The sequence below is a fragment of the Jaculus jaculus genome, chromosome 2 (genome assembly GCF_020740685.1).
Source record: "Jaculus jaculus isolate mJacJac1 chromosome 2, mJacJac1.mat.Y.cur, whole genome shotgun sequence".
NCBI lineage: Eukaryota > Metazoa > Chordata > Mammalia > Rodentia > Dipodidae > Jaculus > Jaculus jaculus.
The window spans coordinates 109,574,111-109,600,021 of record NC_059103.1 but is presented as its reverse complement, the minus strand read 5'-3'; the positions used below and the strand labels follow the sequence as shown (position 1 = coordinate 109,600,021).

General features: G+C 40.7%; 1 protein-coding gene across 3 annotated transcripts in view; it reads right to left on the bottom strand.

Moving 5' to 3' along the window:
- Positions 1-25,911, bottom strand: part of Unc5c (unc-5 netrin receptor C) — a 380,036-nt gene that overhangs the window by 16,586 nt on the left and 337,539 nt on the right. For all 3 annotated transcript variants that reach the window (XM_004661628.2, XM_004661629.2, XM_045144365.1), the window contains 2 exons: positions 17,591-17,759; positions 13,498-13,731 (listed from right to left, as the gene is read on the bottom strand). In XM_004661628.2, coding sequence (XP_004661685.1) covers positions 13,498-13,731; positions 17,591-17,759 — 403 coding nt within the window. The remainder of the gene's footprint in view (positions 1-13,497; positions 13,732-17,590; positions 17,760-25,911) is intronic.

Here is a 25,911-nt window from a genome sequence, read left to right as displayed (position 1 = left end):
ACAGCTTGTGAGACCCTCATAATGAAGCCCTTGCCATCTTGGGCATTAATGGAATCCCACTGACAAGCTGACAAAGCAATTCTGTGTTGCTGGGGAGCGAACTCAGCAGGCTGCACTTAGCAAATGACCGGCTACACCCAGAATTGTTGAGGTGGAGGGCATCAATGAAAGAAAAAATAGGTAGAAGTAGAGCTAACAGATAAGGAAGTAGAATTTCAATAAACTTTTAGGGAAAGGGCCACATAATTAAAAGACAAGTGCTTATGATGGATTTGATAAAATACCAACCAACAAAGTAACTGGAGTGCTTTAGACATTTGGTTCAAAGCCTTCGGTTTCGTTATGTGCAGGAGAAAAGTGGCATGTTTTATTTATTTATTTTGCTTAGAATGATCCAGTGCATAATTTACTGCTTTTTATATATTTTTTTCTTTTTTTTCAAGGTTGGGTATTATTGTAGCCCAGGCTGACCTGTAATTCACCATGTAGTCTCAGGGTGGCCTTGAACTCATAGTGGTCTTCCTACCTCTGCCTCCCAAGTGTTGGGATTAAAGGCGTGCACTACCACACCTGGCTTTGTGTGTGTGTGTGTGTGTGTGTGTGTGTGTGTGTGTGTGTGTGTGAATTAGTCTCACCCTTGCCTAGGCTAACCTGGAACTCATTCTATAGCCCAGTTTGAACTCATGATGGGGATTCTCCTACCTCAGCCTCCAGAGTGCTGGGATTGATGACAGAAGCCATCACAGCCATTTTATTTTCTTTATATGTCCTGTTAAAGGGAAATCTGATATAGACAGTAATGGTTTAAAATGACAAATATTGACCTAAATAGTTACTTGAACTTAAAAACACCTGCCTCGCTTCCTTAGAACTGTAAGTGGTGAGAAATCCACTCCTTACTTTACTTACAGTATAAAGATATAATAGGAGGACAAAGCCTATATCCACTTCCATTTCTCAAGCTAGTTAATGGGAGTTAATGAAGCATTTCCAACTACAGCTGCAATTATCCAAACAGCAGTGCACTGTAAGTTATCAATGAATGAAATGAACCGTCCCACTCCTTTCTTGTCATGAAAAGTTCTAGTGATAAAAAATATGTGTAATGCATAATTTTTTAAAAACAGAATCCAGGAAAATAATGTTTTCAAATTTACACATACATGCATGCATGCATATAAACAAAAAGACATGGCTTTCTTCTTTGGTGATTTTTGTCATAAAAAACAGAATTTAACATGGAAAATGTTAATAAAAATTAAAAAAAAAAACAACAACAGAATTTAAGGACATGTGTGATTGTTGAGAATGCCACCTGAATGTACTGGGCAATAGCCCACATGGCAAGCACAGAGGGTCACAATGGAGAAGTTTCAGTATCAGACCCAGACTCTACCATCCCCAGAAATGCATTTGCTTTGCATTCATTCACTGAATGAAGACTAACCTACACCTTGCTCATCCAGTAACTGCCAAGGTTATCAACATCACTGATGAGATAGATGCAAACAGCACACTTCAAACCGCTGAGGTCACTGTTCTTAACTCCAATCATCTTGTATTAGGCCACTGTTCTGAACAACCCAAGCTGATGATGATGTAGGAAGCACTGGGATAATGGGAACATGGTTTCAGACGGCGACTTCTCTAATTAGTGCCTAATGGGAGACATGAGACAAGAGCCCCACTGATATAGGGAAGTGTGTGGTGCGGTCCATCTATCTGACAGTGCTGACCTATGAGTAGCTATTACTTGTGACAGGGCCTGAGCAGTCAACCAGCCACTCTGACACACATGCTGTGTCATTGTGCCTTGATTCCATTGTGCCTGCATGAGTAGGCTCCTAGGGTTCACACTAGGACCTCTAGTTCCAGCCAGCTAGCAGTGACACACACAGCTCTCCCAGAATGCCCTCCCTGACACTGCACACCCCATTTCCTGACAAGAATCCATGGGCTGTGTGTGGAATGGCAAAGGGGATGAAATGTGAGGCTTAACTGAAGTTGCTTCTGCTTCACCAGAAGACATAATTAGCTTATGTTGATCATGTTCTGTGTCTAGTTAGCATAATAGAGAAAGCTGATGTTCCCAGTGAACCTGGCACCTGACAAATTCTAAAGCTAAAATGATGTTTGTTTATAAGCCATTAGAAGAAAAGAAATATAATTAGAAATCTTTGAGATTGCAGTCATGCCAATCAATCAGTTCCAGCTTCTTTCCAGTATGCCATAATTACCTCATCAAGACATCTAAAGAGCAATCGATGGTAATTATCTGATTACTATAGATCTTTATTACATCCAAATTATCTCCCTGGGATGTCTAAAAGATGCATTGTATTCTGGGAGGTAATTGTACCCAACAGTGTAGAATCCACACCCTATCTATATGACCAACATTGGATGCCAGAGGACAGAACACTGTCATTATCGGTTCTTTGGCAGAGTGTACTGCATAGCAAAACGCAACTGTTTGTGGCCATGACCTTGAAATCAAGAAATCTAATTCCACATTCTGAGTGCAAAATCTGGGTGAGAGCCAGGCCAAAAGTAAGATTCAGTGTTTAGCTTCTTTCAGCATAACCTCAAAAGTCATCCTATTGAGTTCTTTCTATGAGGAGAAAGACTGAAGTAGCATGTGGAACCCATTTTGGAGAGAAGGAACTAAGTGTCAGTTTGGTAGCAGTGGAGCCAGAGAATGTACTCTTTAGCCTTCTATCTCTCCACCTACCAGAGGGACAAAGAGCTACTGAATTGAGCTCAGGGGAGCCTGACGTTCTTCTCCCTTTCCACTGGAAATGAACCCTAAAGAAAGATAAACTTCCCATCAATATACTTTCATGCCAAGAATAGAGGTCTAAGTAGTCCTTATTATATTTTGATGCCATTATTTTCTCCACTTATTATTCACATAAAATAGTGGCTTAACAGACTACTTTTGGGTTGAAAAGGTTTAAGTATTTCTGCACTTTACAGAAGAACAAGAACCAAGTATGTTTAAGGTCAAAAGATTTAAGAAGATTTAAGTAATATGTCGTGACCTTGGAAAGAAATGTCAAAATGAAAGTTAGGATCATTTAGGCTGTCTATGTTGAGAAATATAAAGATGGCCCTCCTTCGCACAACTTCCCTGCTGGTAGCCTGTCCCATCCCCAGGGCTGGCTTGGGCTCTGGATAAATCCACCTGCTGCTCTGTTAAGCTGTCTCCATCTCTTATGTTGCCTTGAAAAGATGAAGAGTGAGTGACTGACAAAGGGTCACTAACATCCTTCAAGGCAGGAGACATATCAGTCCACACATGAGCCTTGGTGTTCTGTCACCAGGAACAAGTGTCTGCCTCAGAGTCTTCTATCCCTGGGATCTGAATAGTTCCTTGGCACATGGTCTGCCTCTAGCACAGGCTGGAGTAGGGGCTGGATTGATTCCAGGAGCATGTAAGGGGTCGATCCAAAGGCAACTGCAAGGGAACCCACCAAAGAAACAAGCAGCTTACACAATAATCAATTAAACCAAGGCCTTATCCATGCTGAACCATTAGCCTGGGCCACTCAAGAACCACGATAAATCCAAGATGTTTTAAAGGTCTATGTTTATAAACAAAACAGCTCTGGCCCATGGTGAGAACACACCCAGGCTTCTAGGCAGTAGGATCTCTCTTCATTGGGCCTGACAGAGGAGCAGCCTCAAGATTCCTACCCTTTGGTTTTGTACCCCAAGAACTTCCCCGTATTCCCTCCCACATGACTGTCACAATGGGCCTGCCTCCTGTACTTCTTCTATCCTCCTTTCCCCTTGGGTCCTTCCAGGCATGGACAAACCTCCGTCCACCAGTGACAGTCATACAGCTCTGCATTCCTGGCAGACCTTCTCAGGTGATGGAATGGCATACACAGAGACACTGGAGAAATTTCTTTAAGAATGTTGTCTCAGCCGGGCTTGGTGGCAGACACCTTTAATCCCAGCACTCGGGAGACAGAGGTAGGAAGATTGCTGTGAGTTCAAGGCCACCCTGAGACTACAGAGTTAATTCCAGGTCAGCCTGGACCAGAGTGAGACCATACCTCGGAAAAAAAAAAAAAAAAAAAAAAAGAATGCTGTCTCTCAAAAAAAGGTCATGGGAGGCTATATACATGTATAATGTAAAAAAAAAAAATTATCAACGAATTAAAAGAAAGAATGTTTTCTCTACTCATAGGGTTCAAAGTGAAGCTCAGCTCAGAGCTGGGCAAGTCAATGACTTTGTGCTGAGCTCTTTGAGGAGCGTGCTCCATGTTGCTTCTGCCCTGTGCTTGCTCCCTCACTCCTGGCCCCACATGAGCCCCTCTTCAGCAACCCTTCTCCTCCACTCACCACGGCACTGTGCAAGAGTGAATCCCTCTCTGACATTGCTCTGCAGTGTTCTAATGTCTTGTTCCTTAGCTTCTGGTTTCCTAAGGGAAATTATCCTGTTGGTGTATTTGAAGCTCCCAGCATGTTTATTTCCAAAATGTATTCTTATCATCATTCCTTCTTTTTATTTCCTTATTAGAAACTTTATCAGCCAGAGAAAGGGTGAAACACATGATTTAACTTATGTCTTGTAGCACACTGAACAGTACCCGTGAATGGTGAAACCATGGCTTTGATTTTCTCTGTCTTGTTCCTGGAGTTTAAAAATTTATCTACTATTATTTAAAAAAAAATCCTTATTTGTTTGAGTGCATGTGTGTGTTTGTGTGTGCACACCAGGGTCTTTTCCTGCTCCACATAAATTCCAGATGCTTGCACCAATTTTTGTATCTGGCTTTATGTCAATTTTTGGGAGGCTTTGCAAGCATCTTTAAACACCAAGCCATCTCCCCACCTATTACTAAAATTATCCTCCTTTTTATTATAGTTTCCTGTGAACCCTAGTCTCAACAAAAACATAGAAGCATAAGTTGGTAATGTCTATTGCTGCCAAGGAGCTGGGGCTTATGACTACTCTCAAAGGCAGGTAGAGGGAGCTACTGTGGGGGAAACCCTGAGACCTACCACCACCTAGAAGCAGAGTACAGGTGACAGGAAGGCAGCATCAGCCAGCCTTGCCCTCCAGCTGTTTTGGCTTGCCTAGGCTGGTGGAGACCAGTGACCTTGTCTGTGCTCTGTCCGTGGTTCTGACAAGTTCTGGTGCCTAGTAACTGCTGCCTGCCCCATCTGCACTGATCTTCTGCAATGCTGCTCTCCAAAACATGAGAACGACCCAGCACGTGTTCAGCAGGCCACGTGTATTAGACCTCAGAAGACCAACCCACAGTGATTGTGCTGGCTGTTATTGAAAAGAATCACATCTGTCATTAGATTTAGTGGCACCTGCCGTGCTTCTATTCATTCTTTAACCCTGATTTAAAAATGCCTTGGTCATTCAGGGATGAGAAGTTTCTCTCTTTGCTACTGTGGCTGTCACCACCATTTCTGTCACAGCTGTGTGCCTGCACTCTACCAAAGCAAAGGCCAAACAGAGCGGACATCCTTCTCTCCTGTTCCCTGCTAACTTTCCAGCAGGCAGCTCTCAGGCCTGGGCCTACTCCCTCCTCCCTGGCCTTCAGGCTTTGGGCTGCTGAGCCAGGTAGTGGGAACAGCTGACTGTCAGCTGGCCTCTTCCACCTGCTAGGGTCAATGTCATCTCTAGTTGTTACTTTCTCTTCCTGTGTTCACACTGGGGTGCTCTGCCCTCCCTTCAGCCTGTCTGCCTTCCTTCATCCCTAATAATAAGGCTGGACTCCAGTGACTATGTGCAAACATCCCCCGTCAAGTCCCTTCATTTCCAGGGCCCTGCCTGCTGTTCCCACAGCTGCTGCCGCCACAGATGCGTGGCCTGAGCTGCCACTTGCACACGGCCCAGTCAAGGAAGTTTGTGATGCTTTTAAAGCAAAGTGCCAATGGGTCCTATTCAGGGGCGTGGTCATATCACTTGTTCCTTCAGGGACACTTCTAAGTAAAACCCAATCTCACATTTTGGTTATGGATAAGATTTTCGGATTGTTCTAGGATTCTGAAATCATATTACATTTCTCTTTACACTTGAAATGTAATTAAATTTTTTCAACTTTCATATGACATTTTCATAAGCAGTCACCACAAACATATGGCTTAACACAAACTTTTTGTCTTTACATTCTAGATAGGTCAGCAACATAACATAGGTTTCACTGTCTACAATTAAGGTTCAGGAACCAGAGCCAGCTTATGGGAGGAAAGGGTTTATTTCAGGCTTAAAGAATCCATTGAAAGCTTCATCATGCTGGAAGAAGCTGGGTACCTTCACCACGCATCTATAGCAGAGAGAGAACAACCAGCACTACCCAGTACAGGCTAACTTTGAACACACACCTAGAGCTGGACTCAGGATCTGCCCCACCCCACCACTCACCCAGTGACACAACTCTTCCCATTGTCTGCTAAAGAGTAAGTAGGAAGTGTCATCAAAAATGCCTGAGGCTATGGGGCCTCACCACCACAACTTCCCTCCTAGAGGATTTAGGAATGGGGTGGGAGGAATCTGGTTCTTTCTCTTCACCACCTTCCACAAACTGTTTACCCTCCATGGTTTATGGTTTCCCTCCATCTTCTAATTCAGCAGCAGCACATTAGTCAGATGGATCCTCCTTCCGCAGTTATAACTTCTTCTGACTAGAGCTGGAAAATGTCCTCCACTTTGGAGATTATGCCCACCCAGTCAAGAATAATGCACTCTTATCTGTAAAGTCCCTTCTGCTGTGGAAGACAACATATTCTCAGGTATCTGCTGGTGGGGCACTATTCTATTCTAGCTTATCACAACTTATTTCCCTCTCCCCACCTGCAAACAGTAAATTCAACATAGAAAGTCATTTCTAAGATAAAGGATAGCGCTAAGGCCAAGAATTATGAGATGATAAAGGTAAGGTAAATTTTGAACACCAAAATGATATCTGTAAGCAAAATCAGTCTGACCCCTATGCTGCCACCAAATCAAAAACTCATCCTGCAATGAGACCACCATTAAATTTAATCTTTGCTGACTATCATCTTCAAAACACTACAGAAGTCCAATTGCCCACTGTGATAGAAATATTGATTGTCAACTTGATAGGATCCAGTATCAATTTTGAGGAATTATGTAGATCAGGTTAGGCTCTGTGCAAATCTTTATACAATTGATTAGGTTAAAAGGCCCATATTAAAACTTTGGGTTGCACTATTTCTTGGCTTGGTGCCCTGGGATATATAAAAAGAAGATAACTTGCTGGATAGGAGCATTTATCACTGTTTCCAACCTGTGGATGTGATGAAGTGACACCGGTTTTCTACTCCTACCATGCTTTCTTCACCATGATACATTCTGCCCTCTAGAACTTAGAACTGACAGAAACTCTTCCACCCTAAAACTGATGTTTGTCTAGCAATGAGAAGTTGACTCACTGGGTATTAACAGGATCTAGTTACTATTTTGTGTCAGGATGTAATAACTTTGTTTTTCTTGAAACTTCAAAGAGATTTTATACTCCTGGAGGCAGATCAAATCACCAGGAGCTTTTAGTTAATGCATGTGTCCCATGTACAAATATATTAATTTAATTTCAGAAACCAGGATCCTGAAAGTTTAATTCACAGGTCAGGCTAGTTTTGAGGTCACCTGTTGCTTGCCACGAGGAAGCAGCAGAAGGGCACCAGTAAGGAAGGCAGGGGATGAAAACAGAACCACACACTTCCTTTCCTCCTTCATTAAGCTGCCTAGCAAGCACAGACCAGGAGAGTAGCATACCAGCCTCAACTAGGCTTCATATGACCTGCTTCATTTTCTCCACGTGCTAGTATTTCTTTCATTCTTTTGTTTTTACCTTCATTTCTCACAGAACTACTGTATTCTAGTAGATCCTACATTAGTGTATGTAAAAACCAGACTAATCCTAGAGACACTTTTGTGTGTGCCTAGGAACTACATAGAAAATTTCATAATGTATTAATGCATAGTATTTGGCTTATATCACAAGTGCATTTGTCAGAAATCCAATAAATATCAAACACGATGTATGGGATGTGAATAACTTCTTTTAGGTTTTAAGTTTTAGCATGGGTATAGGTCTTGTTATGAAAGGAGAGTCTGATAGGGTATACTCTGAGGATAGTGAGAAAGACAACAATTATTTCTACATAGATAATTTTTTTTTCTTTCTGGGTGTATCAAAACTTATTCCAAGTATAACCTCATTCTCTGTTAATTTCTGGACTGTTTATACTAGGATTTAAGTCTTTGCAAACAATACAAGGAAAACACCAATTTTATTACCTTAGTTGCCTGAGCAGGAGGAGATAAAAGGAAATGCTTTGATATACCAAGCACAATTTTTTAAACTGACTTGACCTCTCTTTTTGAGATGACACCAAACTGTCCCCCCAGTTCTTAGCAGCTTTTTGTCTTTATGTGAACTTAACCTGAGCCTTGCTCCTGCTGGTCCTTCATGTGTGTGCATAGGAAGAAATCCTCCTGAAAATGCACAAAAGATTCTCAGCATCTCCCATCAGCCTTGACTTCTACCCTGGCAGTCAGACCTGGAATTCTAATTCTACATCAGTACTTCCAAATTGCTAAACAGAGCTTTTACGTTTCTGATGACCATTTTTGCTGTAGAGCTTAACAAATTTCAGAAAAATCTTTTTATAAAGCTGTTGGTAACAAAATGGAAACAATGCAGTGGGATGCTTGAGCCTACACACTTGATAATATAAGCATATATGATGAAAAATGATAATATTCTTAATGCATTTAGCTCCAGATGTTGGGCAACCTTCTTTCTCAAGTAGTTCTCAAGGACTAGGCAGGGATATTGTTAGAAAACAAGCATTCCCATAGTTCTTTGATTCTATCCTAGTCCCACATTTCTGTGAGTTTTTGTACAATTGAGAAATAATGTCCAACATGTAACATAACTTTAAGAAAGTGTCATGTCTTGGGAGACCCACTTCTGGGCATCATTTTCCATACTGGCAGAAACAGAGGTAAGGGGTTGGGTTAAAACACAAACAAGAAAGCAAATCTCTTTCCTCTGAGTCCAGATTTGGTAAGAAGAGATTGTATTCAAAGGTGTGGAGGTTAAAAGACAGGGTTGAAAGAGCATCCAATCAGAGGGGACATCTCTGCTAGGCATGGTACAGTCAGAGGCATTGGGAAATGGAAGATACATGAAGAAATTGCTATGTGAAATATAAGCCAGTTAGAAATAAAGCATGATGAGTAAGCAGGGATGTTACTGCTTGAGTTAGTTACCTTGAGACTATAATTGGCCCAATTGGAAATTGTGCAATATATTTTTTATAGCAGTACAACATCCTGGAAGTAAAAGTAGGAACTTGTTCATTTAAGTGCATTAGGAAAGCATGCTACAGCTCAAAACACCAAGATTCTGGGAGGGATGAGTTTCCTATTGATAAGGGGAAGGACAAGATGAGGGTTTGAGGGTGTTTTTTTCTAAGAACCAATGTCAGCTTCTGTGTGACAGAGATGGAGAGTCACATGGTTGTTGTCATGAAGCTGGAATGGCAAAAGATGCTCAGAATTGGAGATCCTGGTAGGAGCAGTTGTTAGTGAGGCTGTAAATTAAACCTATACAGGTAGATGGATGTGAGGGGCACAGGTGACATTGAATCTGAGGTGATGACTGGAGAAAATGGACTAGACAGAAGATGACATGGCATGTCTTGTTGGGGTTTGAAAGAGCTACAGTCTAACTTAAGGAATGCAGTAATGAACAACATAAGAGAGACCCAGCACACTAAGTGCAGAGGTGTGCCCAAGTGGCCAATGGGTGTTTGAATGAGTAGAATATTTTCTCTTGGTCTCATGTTGTACTAAAGGATGGGGCTTCCTGAGCAGCACTTTAAGGAAGAGTTGCCAATTGGAAGGTTGTATGGAGCTTGATGCCAAAAAGCCAAAGAAAAGGGGAAAAGATGTCTTGGGGTTCTGGGAATCTTGTCCTTAATAGAATTAGAGTTTCAAAATGTTTGTGAAAATGTGTAAGATAATACTTCTAAACCCTGACTGCACAATAGAATAATTCAGGAAGCATTAAGACATGCCTCCAATGTTCAGCCCAGTTACATCAGCACCTTTGTGAAGATCCCAGAACAAGTCGTTCCAATCACTCTTTAACTGATTTCTACATATCCTGTGATACAGAACTAACTGTTAGTTCAGGAAAAGCTCAAACCTGGAGTGGACTTGAGAGAGTAATATGAAAGAGCGTGGATAAGACAGGATGGGGAGATCAGCCAGTAGAAGGGAGACTGGAAGCAAACACTAGCAGGCAGGGTGTGAAGAGAGCAGAAAGTTAACATGGGAGAGCCATTTTGAGCTAATAAGCTCCCAGTTTCCAATTCAAGTAAGGTGGTGTGGCCATGAATGAACTAATTATATATTCAGTTTGTGGAGTAGACCATTTACTTATTGCTACGATTTTGGTATTTCTGCACTATTAAGAGGCCAGGGGGTGTAAGGTGTAAGAATGACTCATCCATTATTCAGACTTCTTTCAGAATAAGTGCTGGATCCCCAGATGCTGAGAATTTATCAATGTCTCTTTTGAAAGCCTTGACCACAACATAAACTGCTCTTGGGTCATTCACTGCTGGAAGCTATCCTCGCGTCTGTCTCAGTGCTGACCATTTGCATCTCTGTTGCTCTAACATAATCAAGTTTCATAAAAGATTACAGTTTTTGCATATATCTATGTCTCTCTTGGGAAGACAGGTCAGGAGTCACAAGTGTAGCTATGTCTGAATACAAAATGCATGTCTGCAACACTTCCGATGTCCTGTAGGCCTTCTTAACAGTATGTTTCTTGCAATGATTATGTTTTTGAATTTTTCAAAAGATTTGCTGTCATCAGACCCCACACTCTACCACAAATTCAGTTTTCCTATGAAAAATTATGCTTAGCATGCTTTCATTTTGAGGGTGCCTTAGAAGTGACACATATACCAGGAGTACAGAAGAAACCACTTGAAGCATATATAAAGTTGTGCCCGCATCATTTTCTCCCCTGCAGAATATCCTGCAGGCCCAACCCTCAAGAATCTGTGCAGCCACCAGGTTGTTCTCAGAGCGCACGCTGCCTAAGCCCAGCAGGAAGCAAGCACACCTGCCAGTGGCGTCTCACTTCCATGTGGCCCTGACATGTTTTCCTGACCCGTTCACTCACTGGACAGAAACCACAGATAGGCAGAAAAAATTCTGTCCAGTGGCTTCCTTGATACTTTCTCCCTCTCACTTTCTGCCTCCGGGTGTGTGTCTTCTTTTAGCTGGCTTTCCTTTCTGGTCCCTCCTGACGGTCTGTCTTATTGGCCCCTCTGGCTCTTTTAGCATATCAGCTCCACAGCCCAATTGCAGGCAGCTGCCTGGGCGCGAGGCCTGCTTTCTCCACTCTGCAGCTGTGAGGCCTAGAGCAACCTGAACCCTCTTTACCTTGGATTGCAGTTTTCAGGTAGGGATGACGATGCCATACAGGGTTGTTGTGGAAGTTAGATGAGTTTATAAAAGATGTTTAAAATTTTGCCTGGCACATAGGATATATTTCATAATATTTATTAATTTTATTTCCTCTTTGTTCTCTTGGGACATTTTCCCAGCTCACCTTGATTGGCAAATATCAAAGAGATATTACTGATTCCTGAGTCTAAACTTTAGGATCTGTCCACAGGGCCACACCCATATATGCTTTGAAATCATATTATTAATCGGTGCTGCTTTTGACATATAATCCTTATATGAACTTATGGGGTACAGTTGGATATCAAAGAACAAGAGACAAATACCACATGATTTCACTCATAGATTTTTAAAGAAGTTGTTCTAGTAGGAGCAGAAAGAAGAGTAGATACTACAAGCCAGGGAGAGTCACAGAAGGGGTGATGAGGAGACAGGTCAACAAGCACAAAGCCACACCTAACTTTCTAATTGTTCCTCAGGATCTCTTGGATGGCCAGCATTCCATATGAAAAATAAAAAAAATAAAATAAAAAAAATTAAAAAAAACCCTGAGTGCTTGGTCACCTAAAATTCATAGTTTATAATCTTAAATTCCATGTGATCATATTAAGAGACAGGACCTTTGGAACATGCTCTCATTATTGGGGTAAGTGCCATCATCAGACAGCTTCTAGTGTGCTCTCTCGCCACCAGCTGAGTACCTAGTGAGTAGCTGGTTGGCCAAAACCTAAAAGAGGCCCCTACTGGAACCTGCCCCTGCTGACATACTGATATCAAGCTTGGATCTATGAGGAATAGAAGTCTGTGTGTAACCAACCTGGTCTGCTGTGCTTTGTCATAGTAGTCTGAACTGACCATGGCAAACATCACAGTGCTCACTTCCCCAGACTCTGCCATTGTGAATTAAGGATGCAAGTCTAGTCTTTTAACTCACCTACTCAAAGTTACCATGCTACTTGTATAAGACTCTGTGCATTGGCTTCTTTCCTCTCATTCCTTTATCAGACCAGCTCTGCCACAGCCTCTCTATGAACATGATTCTGCCCTTCCACTGGGGATTGAGGTATATCTCTAATGTATACTTCTAGTTATGTCTCTCTTCTATTGAAACCTCTCTAGTCCACACAGAGTGAATCTCAGCTCTGACAGCCAAGGTCCATCATTATACAGGAGGAGACTATAATTCTTGGCTTAATGGAATAACACATCTGTCTGAAAGAGTCACCTTCCATGTGTCTTCATGCTGTGCCTACCTTGTAGACATCTTGAATATTTTCCCCTATTAATGCTGATCAAAACCCTACCTTTCAGGGAGGCCAATATCAAGTGTTAGCTCTCCTTCAGGTCAAAATAACATGCTGCTTCTCTTCCTGAGCTTGCATAGAACTCTGCATCTCCTCTGTGGCACTCATCACATGCTGACTTATCCCCCTCATCCCCGGGCATACTTCTTTATTCTTCCTTCTAGATCATAACTTCTTCAAAGGCACTTATTATATCCCTTAAAGCTTCAAATGGGATAAAACGAATGGCAATAATCACACCAGGAATTAAGCTCATTTATTCTGCAAAGCAGCAGCCTGTTGTCAAATGCTAACCCTCTCTCACAGCCCTCGTAAAAAGAATGGGAAAGCATATAAATGAAGTAGGACACAAGAGGAACATACAGTGTGAGCAATTATGCCAATTTCTTTTATAGGAAGAACACAGCTGAGATAAACATGGAAGCAGATTATTTAGCATCCCTGGGTCTGCCGAATTCTTCTGCATTTTTCATTAAAGGAAATCAGGGGAGGTAAACAAAAGTAGCCCTTGGGAGGAATCAGCACACAGGAAACCGCTCACATATGTGCATGGCCATCAAGGTATGTCTATTTTTGTAACAGCTTCCTTTGGGACCAAATACACATGTTTGCACACCTGCGCCCATTGGCCACTTGTAAACGTTGGCCAATGTAAACCTTGGTTTCCAGGTGAGGGTGTAAAGGATGGGTAACATGGGACCCACTCACCTTCAGGGCATCCTGTGTGTCATCGAGGCAGTAGACTCTGATGCTGTACTCCAGGGAGGAGCAGCAAAGGGGGCCAAAGATGGCCAGTTTCAGGCGCTTGGCGGCTGCTTTGGTGGTGGACTGCCCAACGAGGGCGTATGTGCTGAGGCTCTCTGTGAGAATGTGGCAGGCCTCTGCGTCCAGCTGAATGTAGCAGGGGGTTGTGAAGTTTTCCTCTCCAACCACCACCACATCCTGGGGATGAGAAGGAAGTGGTCATTATTAAACTGCCAGGAACATGTACTGACTGCCATGGATGATGGTGGATAGAGCAGGACCCCTTCTCTGAGTTCTGACGGATCCTTCTTGAGTCAGCTTCCCTTTGCCAGCATCAGCTGTCATTGCAGCATTGCCTACAGACTGATGGTATTCTTGACGAAGATGTCCTTTATTTTGTTTTGGATCTGAAGATCTACATCATCAGAATCTACATGTAAATCCAAGACATTCACAAATGTATACCCCAGCTCCTTTCCTAACTGTTTCATAGAATTTTGAGTTTGAATCTTTTATTTTACTATTTAATATTTTTATTTTACTTATTTATTATGATTTAGTATTTTATTATTTAATATTTATTGCAGTGCCATCATAACATAGTAGTTTTTCATTTACAATCCATGTCAGAAAAGAATTATAGAAATTAAGGCATTACACAATGCTACTCTGTGTTCTCCTAAAACGCACCTGCTAGGTATTTCTCAGAGCAATATACTTTTGTGTCCGTGTGTGTGAGTACAAGTGCATGCATGTCACAGCATATGTGTGGGAGTCAGGATGACGTTGGGTACTGGTCCTCACCTCTCACCTTGTTTGAGTCAGGGCCCCTTGTTCATGTGGCCCAGGACTGTGTTTTCCAGGCTAGCTGGTCTGTGAGCTTCTGGGGAATTTTCCTGTCTCTACCTCTCTTCTTACCCTGGGAGTGCTAGGATTATAGATGTTAACATTTGGCTTTATGTGGGATATGTGGATCAGAATTAAGGTCCTCATGTTTGTGAGGCAAGTGCTTTATACACTGGGCCATTTCCTTAGCCCCACAATAATATACTTTTTCATAAATAATCTTTGTTTTAAGGTAAGCTATGGAAAGCTGATGCTATATTTTAATCATACTTCTCTCTGTTATTTTTTATACAATCCATTAAATGGTCTATTCTTTTAGACTTAAATATATTTATTATGAAAAGTAGGGATAAGAAGATATTTCAGTAGGTTGAAAAGTCCTTGCTGTACAAGCATCACAACCTGCATTCAGATACCCAGAGCCCCTTAAAGCTGGGCATGACTACGTGGCTGTGATTCCAGTGTGACTATTCAAAGAAGGGAGCGGGGGCAGGAGACTCCCCAGAAGTGCAGAGACCAAGTAGCGGAACAAAGCAGTCCTGATTCTAGGAAGGTGGAAGGTAAAGACTAACACTCCAGGTTGTATGCAGACCTCTGCACATACACTGTGTCACACACCTTCCTGCACAGACATGCACACATACACAATATGTGTTTACCTATGCTCAGAGAGGTAAAGACATAAGATAATTAGAAGTCATGACTTTTAATAAAAATAGTTACTAATTCAACCAAGTTTTCATTTATTCAGGTGGCTTAAGCTGTAAGGTGACCAGTCTGAAAGATGGAAGATAGGATCATTAACCCAAGGTTTACCATTCCCAGTGCCTCCTGGGGCAGCAGGTAGGGTAGTGATGATAAGAGTGGTGGTAGAGCCAGGTGTGGTGGTGCACACCTTTGATCCCAACACTTGGGAGGCAGAGGTAGGTGTACCTCCACGTGTTCAAGGCCACCCTGAGACTACCAAGTGAATTCAAGGTCATCCTGGACTATAAAAAATAATTTAAAGAATCATAATTTAAAAAAATTAAAAAGAGAAGAGTGGTGGTGATTCGTCAAGCAGAGCACATGGCTGTACAAAGAATCCAGTGTCCTCTGGGCCCAACTGAGGGGATGGCAGGCCCTAGGTTAGGCAGTATGCATTTTTATTATTATGTGAAATCTTCCAACCTTTAAATTGAAAGTTAAAAGGAAATTCCATGTAGGGGAATAAAACACGTGCATGGTCATGATTCCATCTCTGACCCAGGCTACTTCATTCCCATAGGGCAGGAACCACTTCTGCACCGCTTCTCACTGTATCTCAGTGGATCTGAATCCTGGAGAGTGCCCAACAATCACTGTTGAACAATGATTTCTAGGCCTAGTTAAAGATAGGAAAGAAGTATGGACCTCGGGTGATCGCTTATTAGGTAGGCCTGATGACATCATCTGAGATACAATGAGTTGTATTTTAAAAGCCTTAGTCAAATCATATTTTCATCCATAATGGAAGCTCACACTGAAAAGAAATAAAAAGATTTTCAATGACTTCAAGTTTATTTATTCTAGCTCTATAGCCTCTATACATGGAAAGAGGGGCTTTCTCCAGAAGGACCTGGGCAAGGGAATGTTTCAAAAAGCCTTCTGCAATGTGTAGCAAAGAATGGGACACCATGGCCAGACTTGCTCTAGGAGAATTTTCTTGAGGATTGACTCTTCTCTTCACCTTAACTCTTTTGTTCATGATTCTGTCTAATGTTATAATTAATTATTCAGCCCCAGGAGTGGATCTGGCATCTGAAAGAGAATCTTGAAAACATGTAAGATAAGACACTGGGTGATTTTTTAAATTATTTATTTATTTATTTATTTGAGAGTGACAGACACAGAGAGAAAGACAGAGGGAGGGAGAGAGAGAGAATGGGTGCGCCAGGGCTTCCAGCCTCTGCAAACGAACTCCAGACACGTGCGCCCCCTTGTGCATCTGGATAATGTGGGACCTGGGGAACCGAGCCTCGAACCAGGGTCCTTAGGCTTCACAGGCAAGTGCTTAACTGCTAAGCCATCTCTCCAGCCCTGGGTGATTTTTTAATAGTTCAAAGCTTAAGTAAAATAACAGTAAAATGCTTACTGCAAAAAGGAAAGGGCCTGGGTTCAGGTCCACAGGGCCCATTTAAATGCCAGTATGGTTTGCACACCTATAATCCTAGTACTTGGTACACAGAGAAAGGTGGATCCTCACAGCAAACTGGCTAACTAGTATAGCTGGCGAGTTACAAGTTAGTAAGAGCTCTTATTTCAGTAAATAAGATGGACAGTAATTGAGGAAGACACCTAATATTGACCTTTAGCCTCCACACACACACATGTGGAATCATACACCTTTGTCTGCACTCATTCCCATACACAAATGAATTAAAAATACTGTTATATCCAGTTAAATCTACTTAAAGACACTACTTAAAAGATAGCCCCAGAGTCCCTGCTGGACTTCACATACTCAAATATGGGCAAGAGTAGCCAACATTCACAGCAAGGAAAATCCAGGTAATCTTAGATCACTCTGCTCTTAAGTATGATTTTTTTAACTCTACATATGATTCCTTAAAATTTTGCACTCTTAAATCTTCATATATATCTTTAACTTTTTTCCTAAAAATAGCATAAGAAATCATATTACAGTTTTACATTTCACATATATAAAATGCAACATAAATATACATTTATATTATAGCTTGTATAATTATTTGCTAAAGATATTCCTGAGATATAGATAGATGCTATGTGAGGAGTTCTAATGTAAGGAACAGGACCCATTTAAGCTCTGTCCTTAAAACATTGTATCAGCCTATCAGCCAGAGCCATAGACAGCCTCCCTTCTATAATGGAGTTCTCAAGCTCCAACCTTTCTTTTTTCCAGGTTAACTTCACAAGACCTATATCTAAAGTCCTTACCTCTATGTAATTACTTAACATTTTGTATGCATATGTCCTTTCCTAACATATAGTATCAGTATCCCAAGATACTTGTGTGGGAATTTGATGAATCTTTTGTTTATGAGTTAGCTAATGTTTGAACATCCTTTTCCATGAGCCTAAAGTAGTCAGTCTTCTCTTGAGTGTGAGCTAAAATTCAACCCACCTGTTTTTATTTAGAAACAAAGGCTTTCCCCTAGTTGCCTGAGAGGTTGCCATAAGTTTTGTCTTTCTCCCACAGATGCGTGCTTACCTCCCACTGTCCCTGCACCGTCTGGTTCTTGAGCTGGATTTTCCAATCCTCTGTGTTGGGATCTGCGCAGTGATGTAGAGTGAGGATGACAGGGCGGGTCAGCAGGGCTCCTGGAGGCCCACAGCTCACCACAGGGGTTAGCAATGTCTGGGAGTCTTCCATGGGGGGTCTGTGGATTAAGCAGAAAGCCACCTGTGACATTTCCATAGTACTGGTGCACTATGTACTCACTGACATCTGAGACCTAAAGTTGTATAAACAGTTCGAATCTTTCCTTTTGGCACTTTTTTTTTTTTTTTTTTTTTTTTGTGGAGGCAGGGGTCTGAGGCAGAAATAAATGGGATGCCATACTCTTTATACAAAGACTTTGATCTTGCAAGACTGGAGGCCTTTATGATAACAGTGCATTGCCAGCATCTTTTTGATCCTCTTTCCTCAGACCCAGTGCCACCTTTGGTAGCTTCCTCTGGATTCATGTTCTGATACTTTCCGGATGGAATGAGAAAGAACAGAGTCCTTATGAAGTTACATAACCTGCTTTTCTGATAACACTTGCCATTGGTCTCACAGGGTTTTAAATACTTTAGTGTTTTTTAGGGCCCAACTTGAAAAAATACTTCAAAAAAAGACACTTCAGAATGAGGACACCCTAGAGCTAAACTTAGTCCAAATGACTTTCAGGAATAATTCAGGCTAGTATAGCAGATTCATTCTTTCAAATATGACCAGGAAAGAATATAGAACTGAATTTCAATTGCAAGTAAAATGATATATTATTACTTATATATTTCATACTGACAGAATCTTGACAGAAAGAAGCTCAAAAATATAAATTGTTCCTTTTTTTTCTAAACTCTCAATTTATTTCTAACATGAAATTTAAGTAAATGGCTTAATTAATCCAAACAGCTGATTGACATGTGAGGAAGTCATGCAAGAATTCCTGAGTGTCCTGCTCAAGGACTTGTAGCTCATAACTGCTACTTTATGCTGGAAGTAAAACTCAGGTTTCTCCTCAAACTGTCAGTCAGACTACCCTAGTTTTTGAAGCCATGGACCCATGGAACTTTAGAAGGACCCATGTGGGTCAGGGAACACCACCTTCTGTCTGCATCAAAAGCTTCATGACAATACTGCTATCCTATTAATGCTTTGGATATACCCAAAGTCCCAGTTACAGAGCTCTGTCTCACCTCTTACCAACTCACCCTTAGTGAGCATGAACACAACCTGCCTTCCTGAAAATTCTCTCCACATCCTTGAGCTGCTAACTAGCACACGGATTGATAGATTTGGAGGTATTTTTGATATCCTCTCTACCACAGAACAAACATCTTCAATTTTCCCCTCAGTTGGCAAGCATGGTTTCCAGATATCTGCCATGCTTCTTCATTTCCATTCTGAAATCCATCAGTGTTCAGTGTCCTCATTAATTGGATCTTAAAATGAACTTAATACTTAGCTAGACAGTATGGCAGGTGCAGATTTCTTTAATTAGGTATGTAGTTGCAGTCAAGGTGCATGGAATTATTGCCTTAGCTTTCAATTAAGTAACAGTTTATAAATATTATTTAGCAAAGTCCAGTTAGAAGGGAAGATGGAAGATAATATTGTTAAATAGGTCTTTGTAAAAGATAGGCAATGAAGGCCTCCAAGGGTTAAGAACCTTGTTAAAACTGACCATTCAGTATTCTTAACCAGGGAGGTTAGGTTAAATCTATATAGTTCTTGATTTTTATTTTTTAAGGTTTTTCCGAAGTAGGGTCTTGCTCTAGCCCAGGCTAACCTGGAATTCACTATGTCATCTCAGAGTGGACTTGATCTCATGGTGATCCTCCTACCTCTGCCTCCCAAATGCTGGGATTAAAGGCGTGCACCACCATGCCCAGCTAGTTCTTAATTTTTTTCATATCTAGGCACTTTGATTAGCTTTTGAATTCTACCGTAATTGTTTCAGGATAAATTTGTTAGTGCTATGTTTCTCTTCCAAGTTTTGCTTATTTCTCTCTGTTTTTTATCCTTTTTAAATCTTACATGTCTAGTTTGTATGATATCAGTACAATCATCAATAACATTGTATCACAAGAGTAAGGCATAGATGGAGATATTTCAAGGGCTCTGCTTGAAATCTCTCTCCCATCTAACATCAATACTGAGTTATTTAGTTCACCCAAATATAAACACATTAAAATGTAAATTATTGCTGACATCGTTTTGTCTTATTCATATCGACACTAAAAAGAATATCTCAAAGTCCTTCATATTTGAAGTGGCCACTTAAATTGATTTTTCACTTGTCTTTATTTGTAATATCTATATATTATTTAAAATAAAATCTAAAAGTTAGTTTATCTAGGGGATTATCCTCTTTAACAATGGATAAATGAATGATAGCAGCTATTATTATTTTTAGCATTGTTGGAGGATAATTCTCCATGGATTTCTCATACTCCACACTCCTGACTGTCTTTCAAAGGATGTTTGTCTAACAGTTGTCTCAGAAGTTAAAGATGGTTATCTACCTCTGTAGCAAATGGCAGCGAGCTACCTCTCAACAAGGACTCTACTTCCTCACTCTTGGGGCTTCTTCAGGAAATGCAGCTAGTAAGAATACAGATGCCACCTGACCTTTTAGTGTTACTCTCTGGAAGCTTCTCAGGAATGCAGTAGAAGTAGTAGTAGTAGTAGTAATAATAATAGTAATTCTCTGGATATTAGTTCTCTTGTTGGAACTAACAAACTCTCTTGCATCTATCAGCAACTAAAAAGCTATGGAAGCAAACTGGATGGCTCATAAGCTAGGACACATCTTAGCTATTTCACAGTTGATTATTATTATCATGTCCAAAAACTAAATTGCAAATTGGCCTTTATTGCCACACACAAGCCTTGGCTCTCACTGCTTCCTCCTACTCCCTAAAATTATACCAGGATTCACCTACTTGCATCTTCACTTCTTTGTTTAGAAGCTAAAACAAATGTTCCCTACTTTTAGTCTTTTATTAATTGTATTCTGTATGAATGACAAGTCCCTTATCAAGTATACAGTTTTCTAGGCCCTTGGAAGTACACTTACATTATAAGCTTGCTGATGACAGTCTGAGACCTCATTAACATCTGCTTTACCAACTTGGTTTTTCATTTCTTTTAACTCAGTTTGTCTTCCTTCCAGTCCCAAATCCACCCTTTTACAACATGAGTATAAATTTCCTTTCATTGTGTCAGAGTTAATCTCACACTATTTGCCTTTAGCAACACCTTTATTATTGCTTCATTCTACTTTTCCTCCAGAGAGAGGAGAAGAAAAGTTGCAATGGTCAAATTTTCCTGAGCCCTTCTCTTACCTTTAAGTTGTAAGGGTATCTTAGGAAGTGAGCATTAAACTTTTCAGGAGACATAGGTGGCATCTATTTCACGTGGCCCTTGTAGAAGCACTGGGGGTTGGGGACATCTGTGTCCTAGACTGGTGTCATAGCCTGGTCTTAAGGACAGGAAGGATGGGCTTCTTCTCATTGCATTGGAACAGAAGGAAGAAGAGGACTCCCTACTGAGCTGGGAAGCTGTCAGCTAGGCGCACCCCTGGCATGCAATATTGATGGGCTCTGTTCATAAAGGATGGAAAGTAAGGGAGGGGGAAGGGAGGAAGGGCAATGGGTGTCAAAAGAATTTATTAACTCAGTGAGGTGCAATAATATAATGAATAGGGAAGTAGTGAAGTGGAATTGATAACAAGATGAAAAACAAAGGGGAAATAAGAATCTCACATATGCTTTCAAGATGAAGGAAGTAGAAATTAGAGACATTTCCACCCATATATGGAAGGAATGACTTACAATTTAAGTATGTGAAACCAAAGGTCATTGTCTAAATTCACATTTCCATTATTTACACAAAGGGAGGATATTAAAATACATAAAACCAAATAATAAAACCTAAAAATAAACCCTTTTATGTTTCTGCAGAGAAGTCTTCACTCTTATGTTTCCTGCACTTCCTAAGCTAGCCAAGTAGATAGTCCATACTTTTTAATTGCAGATGACATGGAGATGAACATAGAACAAAAATTAGCAGCAGAAGCAGCAATTAAGTAGAAATTCACAACAGCCAGTGATTATAATTATAATTTAAAAATCTTTCAAAAAGTCTAGCCAGGATAATATCATGGAAATACTGGATGGGTTTCAGCACTTCTAAGATAAAACTCTACTTTTTATCAGAGAGATTTTTTCAATCACTGCTTGCTGTTATCAGTGCACAGAACACCTACACAAACATGTATTATTTATAAAACTTCTATATGAGCAACGGTACTTTCTTCCCACAGCCCACCTGTAAGCTAAAGTATTTATAGTACCCTTCTTCCAGAAGAGGAAATCAAGATCCAGAGACATGGAGGCGTTTGCCTAATGAGGAGTTGATCCTCACAACAGTTATACTTCACGTACAAGTCATTTAGCTTCTTTCACACTGTATATTTGGGGTTGCTTATAATGGATTTAACACTTCTTTGTTTTGTTAGAAAAAAAGCTCATTGAATACACTCTGTCCCCATCCACTTCCACATGGACATAGGGAGCTTTGTGTGAATGCATGTGTATTCCCTTAGGATCCTTAGGATGACAATCCCACACTAGGCTCAGCTGCCTTTTAAAGCACATGCCTTCCCATATAACTGGCAACTTGAAATATTTGCACTCTAGGTTTCTGACAGGGAATATCCAACTCACTTGCTATCAAAAGCTCAATTGAGCAAAAAAAAAAAAAAGGGGGGGGGTTGAGGGGGGCATCAGCTCAGAAGGGCATGCTAACATTTCTCCAGACATGTAGAGACTATCCTTGATGAAGTCGAAACAGCTAAGCATTGTGCTCTTGCAGTATGGCTGCATCCGAGTAGAATTATTTTACTGAGTATATGCTTGGTTCTCTGGTGTCCCTTATATATGAAGATATATAAATATTTTTATAAATAAAGTATTTATATTTATATATAGTATTTATAAATAGTCTATTTATAAACATATTTATAAATATATTTATATATATTTAAAGAAGCATCCCTCAAAACTCATCACTTCTTTTAAGGATGCTTGTGACTATATTAGAAAAATGTTTTCTTTATGAAGCACCAAAGAAATGACTGAACTTCATCTGGGCATGTTCTTCATGGACATGGGTATTTTGTAACTTAGCACCTGTATCACTTATTTTTTCTTTGCTTCTGCATTTTCTTAGACAGACAGGGATGCCCTATATAGCCAAATCTCTGGCCTTAGCCTCATGAGTTTTGGGTTGTGGGGTTACATTCTTCTTTTTAAAACGTTAGTCAATTTAAATGTGTTAGCGATAATGCCAAATATTCCATATTTTAACTTCCCACTTGACATTATCTTATGTTTTATTACCTGTTTTCTCATCTTTCATCCCCTTTTATTGAACATAACATATTTTTATAAACTATCTTGCAAGCTTTCATTATAATTAGGATTTTGGGTTATCCCTTACCTCTTCCACCTCAGTTTCAGGCAAAGTCACATGTTCGCTGATCTCTTTGTAAGCTTCTGGAAACTTATCTTGTTTCTACCTACCTAGGTGCAGTAGAATTACTGAAGCCTGCTATAGACTCTGGCTTTCAAATGGGGCCTAGGAATTTGAACTTAGGTAGTTGATCAGCAAGCATGTTATCCACTGAGCCTTCTTTCCAGCCCCTCTACCTAGGGTTTCACTAAATAAGCACTGCTTAGAATTGTAGGAGAATGAGATTTACATATATGTGGTCTACACTGCCTTCCTGTAATCTTTTTATAGCTCTTCCTTTAAGCTGGGGACCTTAGGACTCATCGATGAGTAAAGAATCTCTAGCTGAAAGGAAAATATCTCTTAGTTTCAGTGAGAAATAGTGTCAACTACTATTTTATAGAGTTCCAAATAATAGCGTGCTGAAGAAAACCAAAAAATGATCTCCTACCTTAACCCCACTGAGGCAGCTTCTAACTTTGTACTTCACCTAGCATATTATACTATAGGTGTTTAATGGACCTATCTGCCGGCTTTAGTTGCTTCACCACTAACTCACACCTTTTTACAATTGCCTCATTTCACCAAAAAGATTTTATTAATAAGAGATCCTTAAAACTTCCCTCTATTGGGCTGGAGAGATGGTTTAGCGGTTGAGCACTTGCCTGTGAAGCCTAAGGACCCCGGTTCAAGGCTCGGTTCCCCAGGTCCCACGTTAGCCAGATGCACAAGGGGGCGCACGTGTCTGGAGTTCATTTGCAGAGGCTGGAAGCCCTGGCGTGCCCATTCTCTCTCTCCCTCTATCTGCCTTTCTCTCTGTGTCTGTCACTCTCAAATAAATAAATAAATAAATAAATAATTTAAAAAAAAACTCCCCTCTATCTTATAGTTGACAAATCTAGTAGATATAAAAATTGTTCCTTATTATTCACATTTTTCTTTAATATCACCACTATTGACCAACTACTTTATCTGTGTGCTCTATTTACCTTTTATTTTTAAGAATCTCTTATAACCAGGCTTATTTATTTATTTATGTATTCTTACAAATCTGCATTGTTTAATTTGAAAATTCTCATTGAGGAGCCACTTTATGTAACCACTGTGCTAGACAGAAACTATTTACCTGCAACATCCTCTTATGGTTAGTTTCTCTCATTATATCCGAAACTTGGGAGGGAATATTTCCCATTGTCCTTTCCCACTTCTTTCTTTGCCTTAGAAATCCACTTTCTTCTCAAATTTCACCTCTCTGTCTCTAGCAGAGATGACATCACACTCACAGCCTCTGAGCAAATCTCATCCAGGATCTGCACATCTTCCTTGCAACCAACCTGTTGGTCTTTCATCCCTCTTTCATTGCTTTCATGATTCTCACAGTGCCCGGGACTTGCATCTTAAATACATTCTGTGTATTCCTTTGTGTCATTCCTGGCCAGATAAGAACTTAACTTATTCTTCTGCATTGAAGTTTACTTTCCACTGCCTCAGGCTCAGACACAGCTAGCTCCCCTCTCCTCTCTCCCCATACCTATATTGTTGCTGCAGTCCATCTCAGCACTGAGCCTTCAGGAAGACTTTCTGTTCTCTCTACCAGCACATTGGCCAGTCACCAGATCAGTCTTTAAAGAGCAATGCTATTCCTGTGTCACTGAACTGCTGCTTAGAAACTTCCTTTGGCTCCCCACAGATTACGAAAAGAGTTCTTCTTACTTTTGTATTTGAAATTTCTAAAATGATTTTTTTTCAGCTGTCCTACTGAAGAAACTGCTAGGCCAGTACAGTATACAGAGAAAATCTATCTTATCTTCAAACTGCTTTATTTTTTTTTCTTCCATAGAAACTGACAAAGAATGAAGTTTTGACCTCAGTTCAGACTCATTGTTAAAAGCTGGATCTAGGGTCCGAAGAAGAGACAGCTCAGTAGATGCACTGCTTGGTGCACAAGCACGAGGACCTGAGTTAGAATTTCCATCATCCACATAAAATGCCAGACATTGTGGCTCTTAATTGCAATCCCAATGCTGAGGAAGTAGAAAGAGAGAATGCTTGAGGTACCTTGCCTAGCTAGTCTAGCAGTTCAGCTCGTTCACCAGTTCAGGTGATCTGTAGATTTCGACAAGAGACCTTGTCTCAAAGAATAAGGTGGAGAGTGACAAAAAGTCCTGAAGTCATCACACACACACATATGCACTAACACGATTGTGCATAACACACACAGAAACAGACACACACACACTGTCTTGAGCCAAAAAAAAATGAAAAATAAAATTTGATTCTAGTAACAAGGCCAAAGGGCCATATTAGTTCATTAGCTATGGAATATTTTTTGCATGTGCCTAGTATGCGTGGTGTGCTGTGAGTGGTGTGTGTGTGGTATCTGTACATATGTGTGCTGATAAGGCACCGTAAGGCCTCACCTACAGCAGACAGAGGAAGACATTGGATGTTCTCCTTCTCTTTCATTACTCACCCTCCTATTTTTCCTTGAAATGGAGGTTTTTTCTTTCTTTTTTTTTAACTTGCTGTGGAGCTTGCCATTTGGGAGACCCAGCAATTCTCCAGTGTCTTCTCCCCACAGGATTAGGGTGACAGTTGTGTGTGACCATTCCGTTGTTTATGTGGATTCTGGAGATTCAGTGTCAGGCAGTCTCAGGCCCTCTAAGGTTGTGCTGGAAGTTCCCTAGTGGCTGAGCCATCACTTCATCCCTAGCTATGAAAATTATATTTTCTGGGGAAGTAGAGGCTTTCCAGCCTCCTGAGCTCTGAGAAACAGGACAGACAGGGTTTCTGGGCACAGCCTTGTA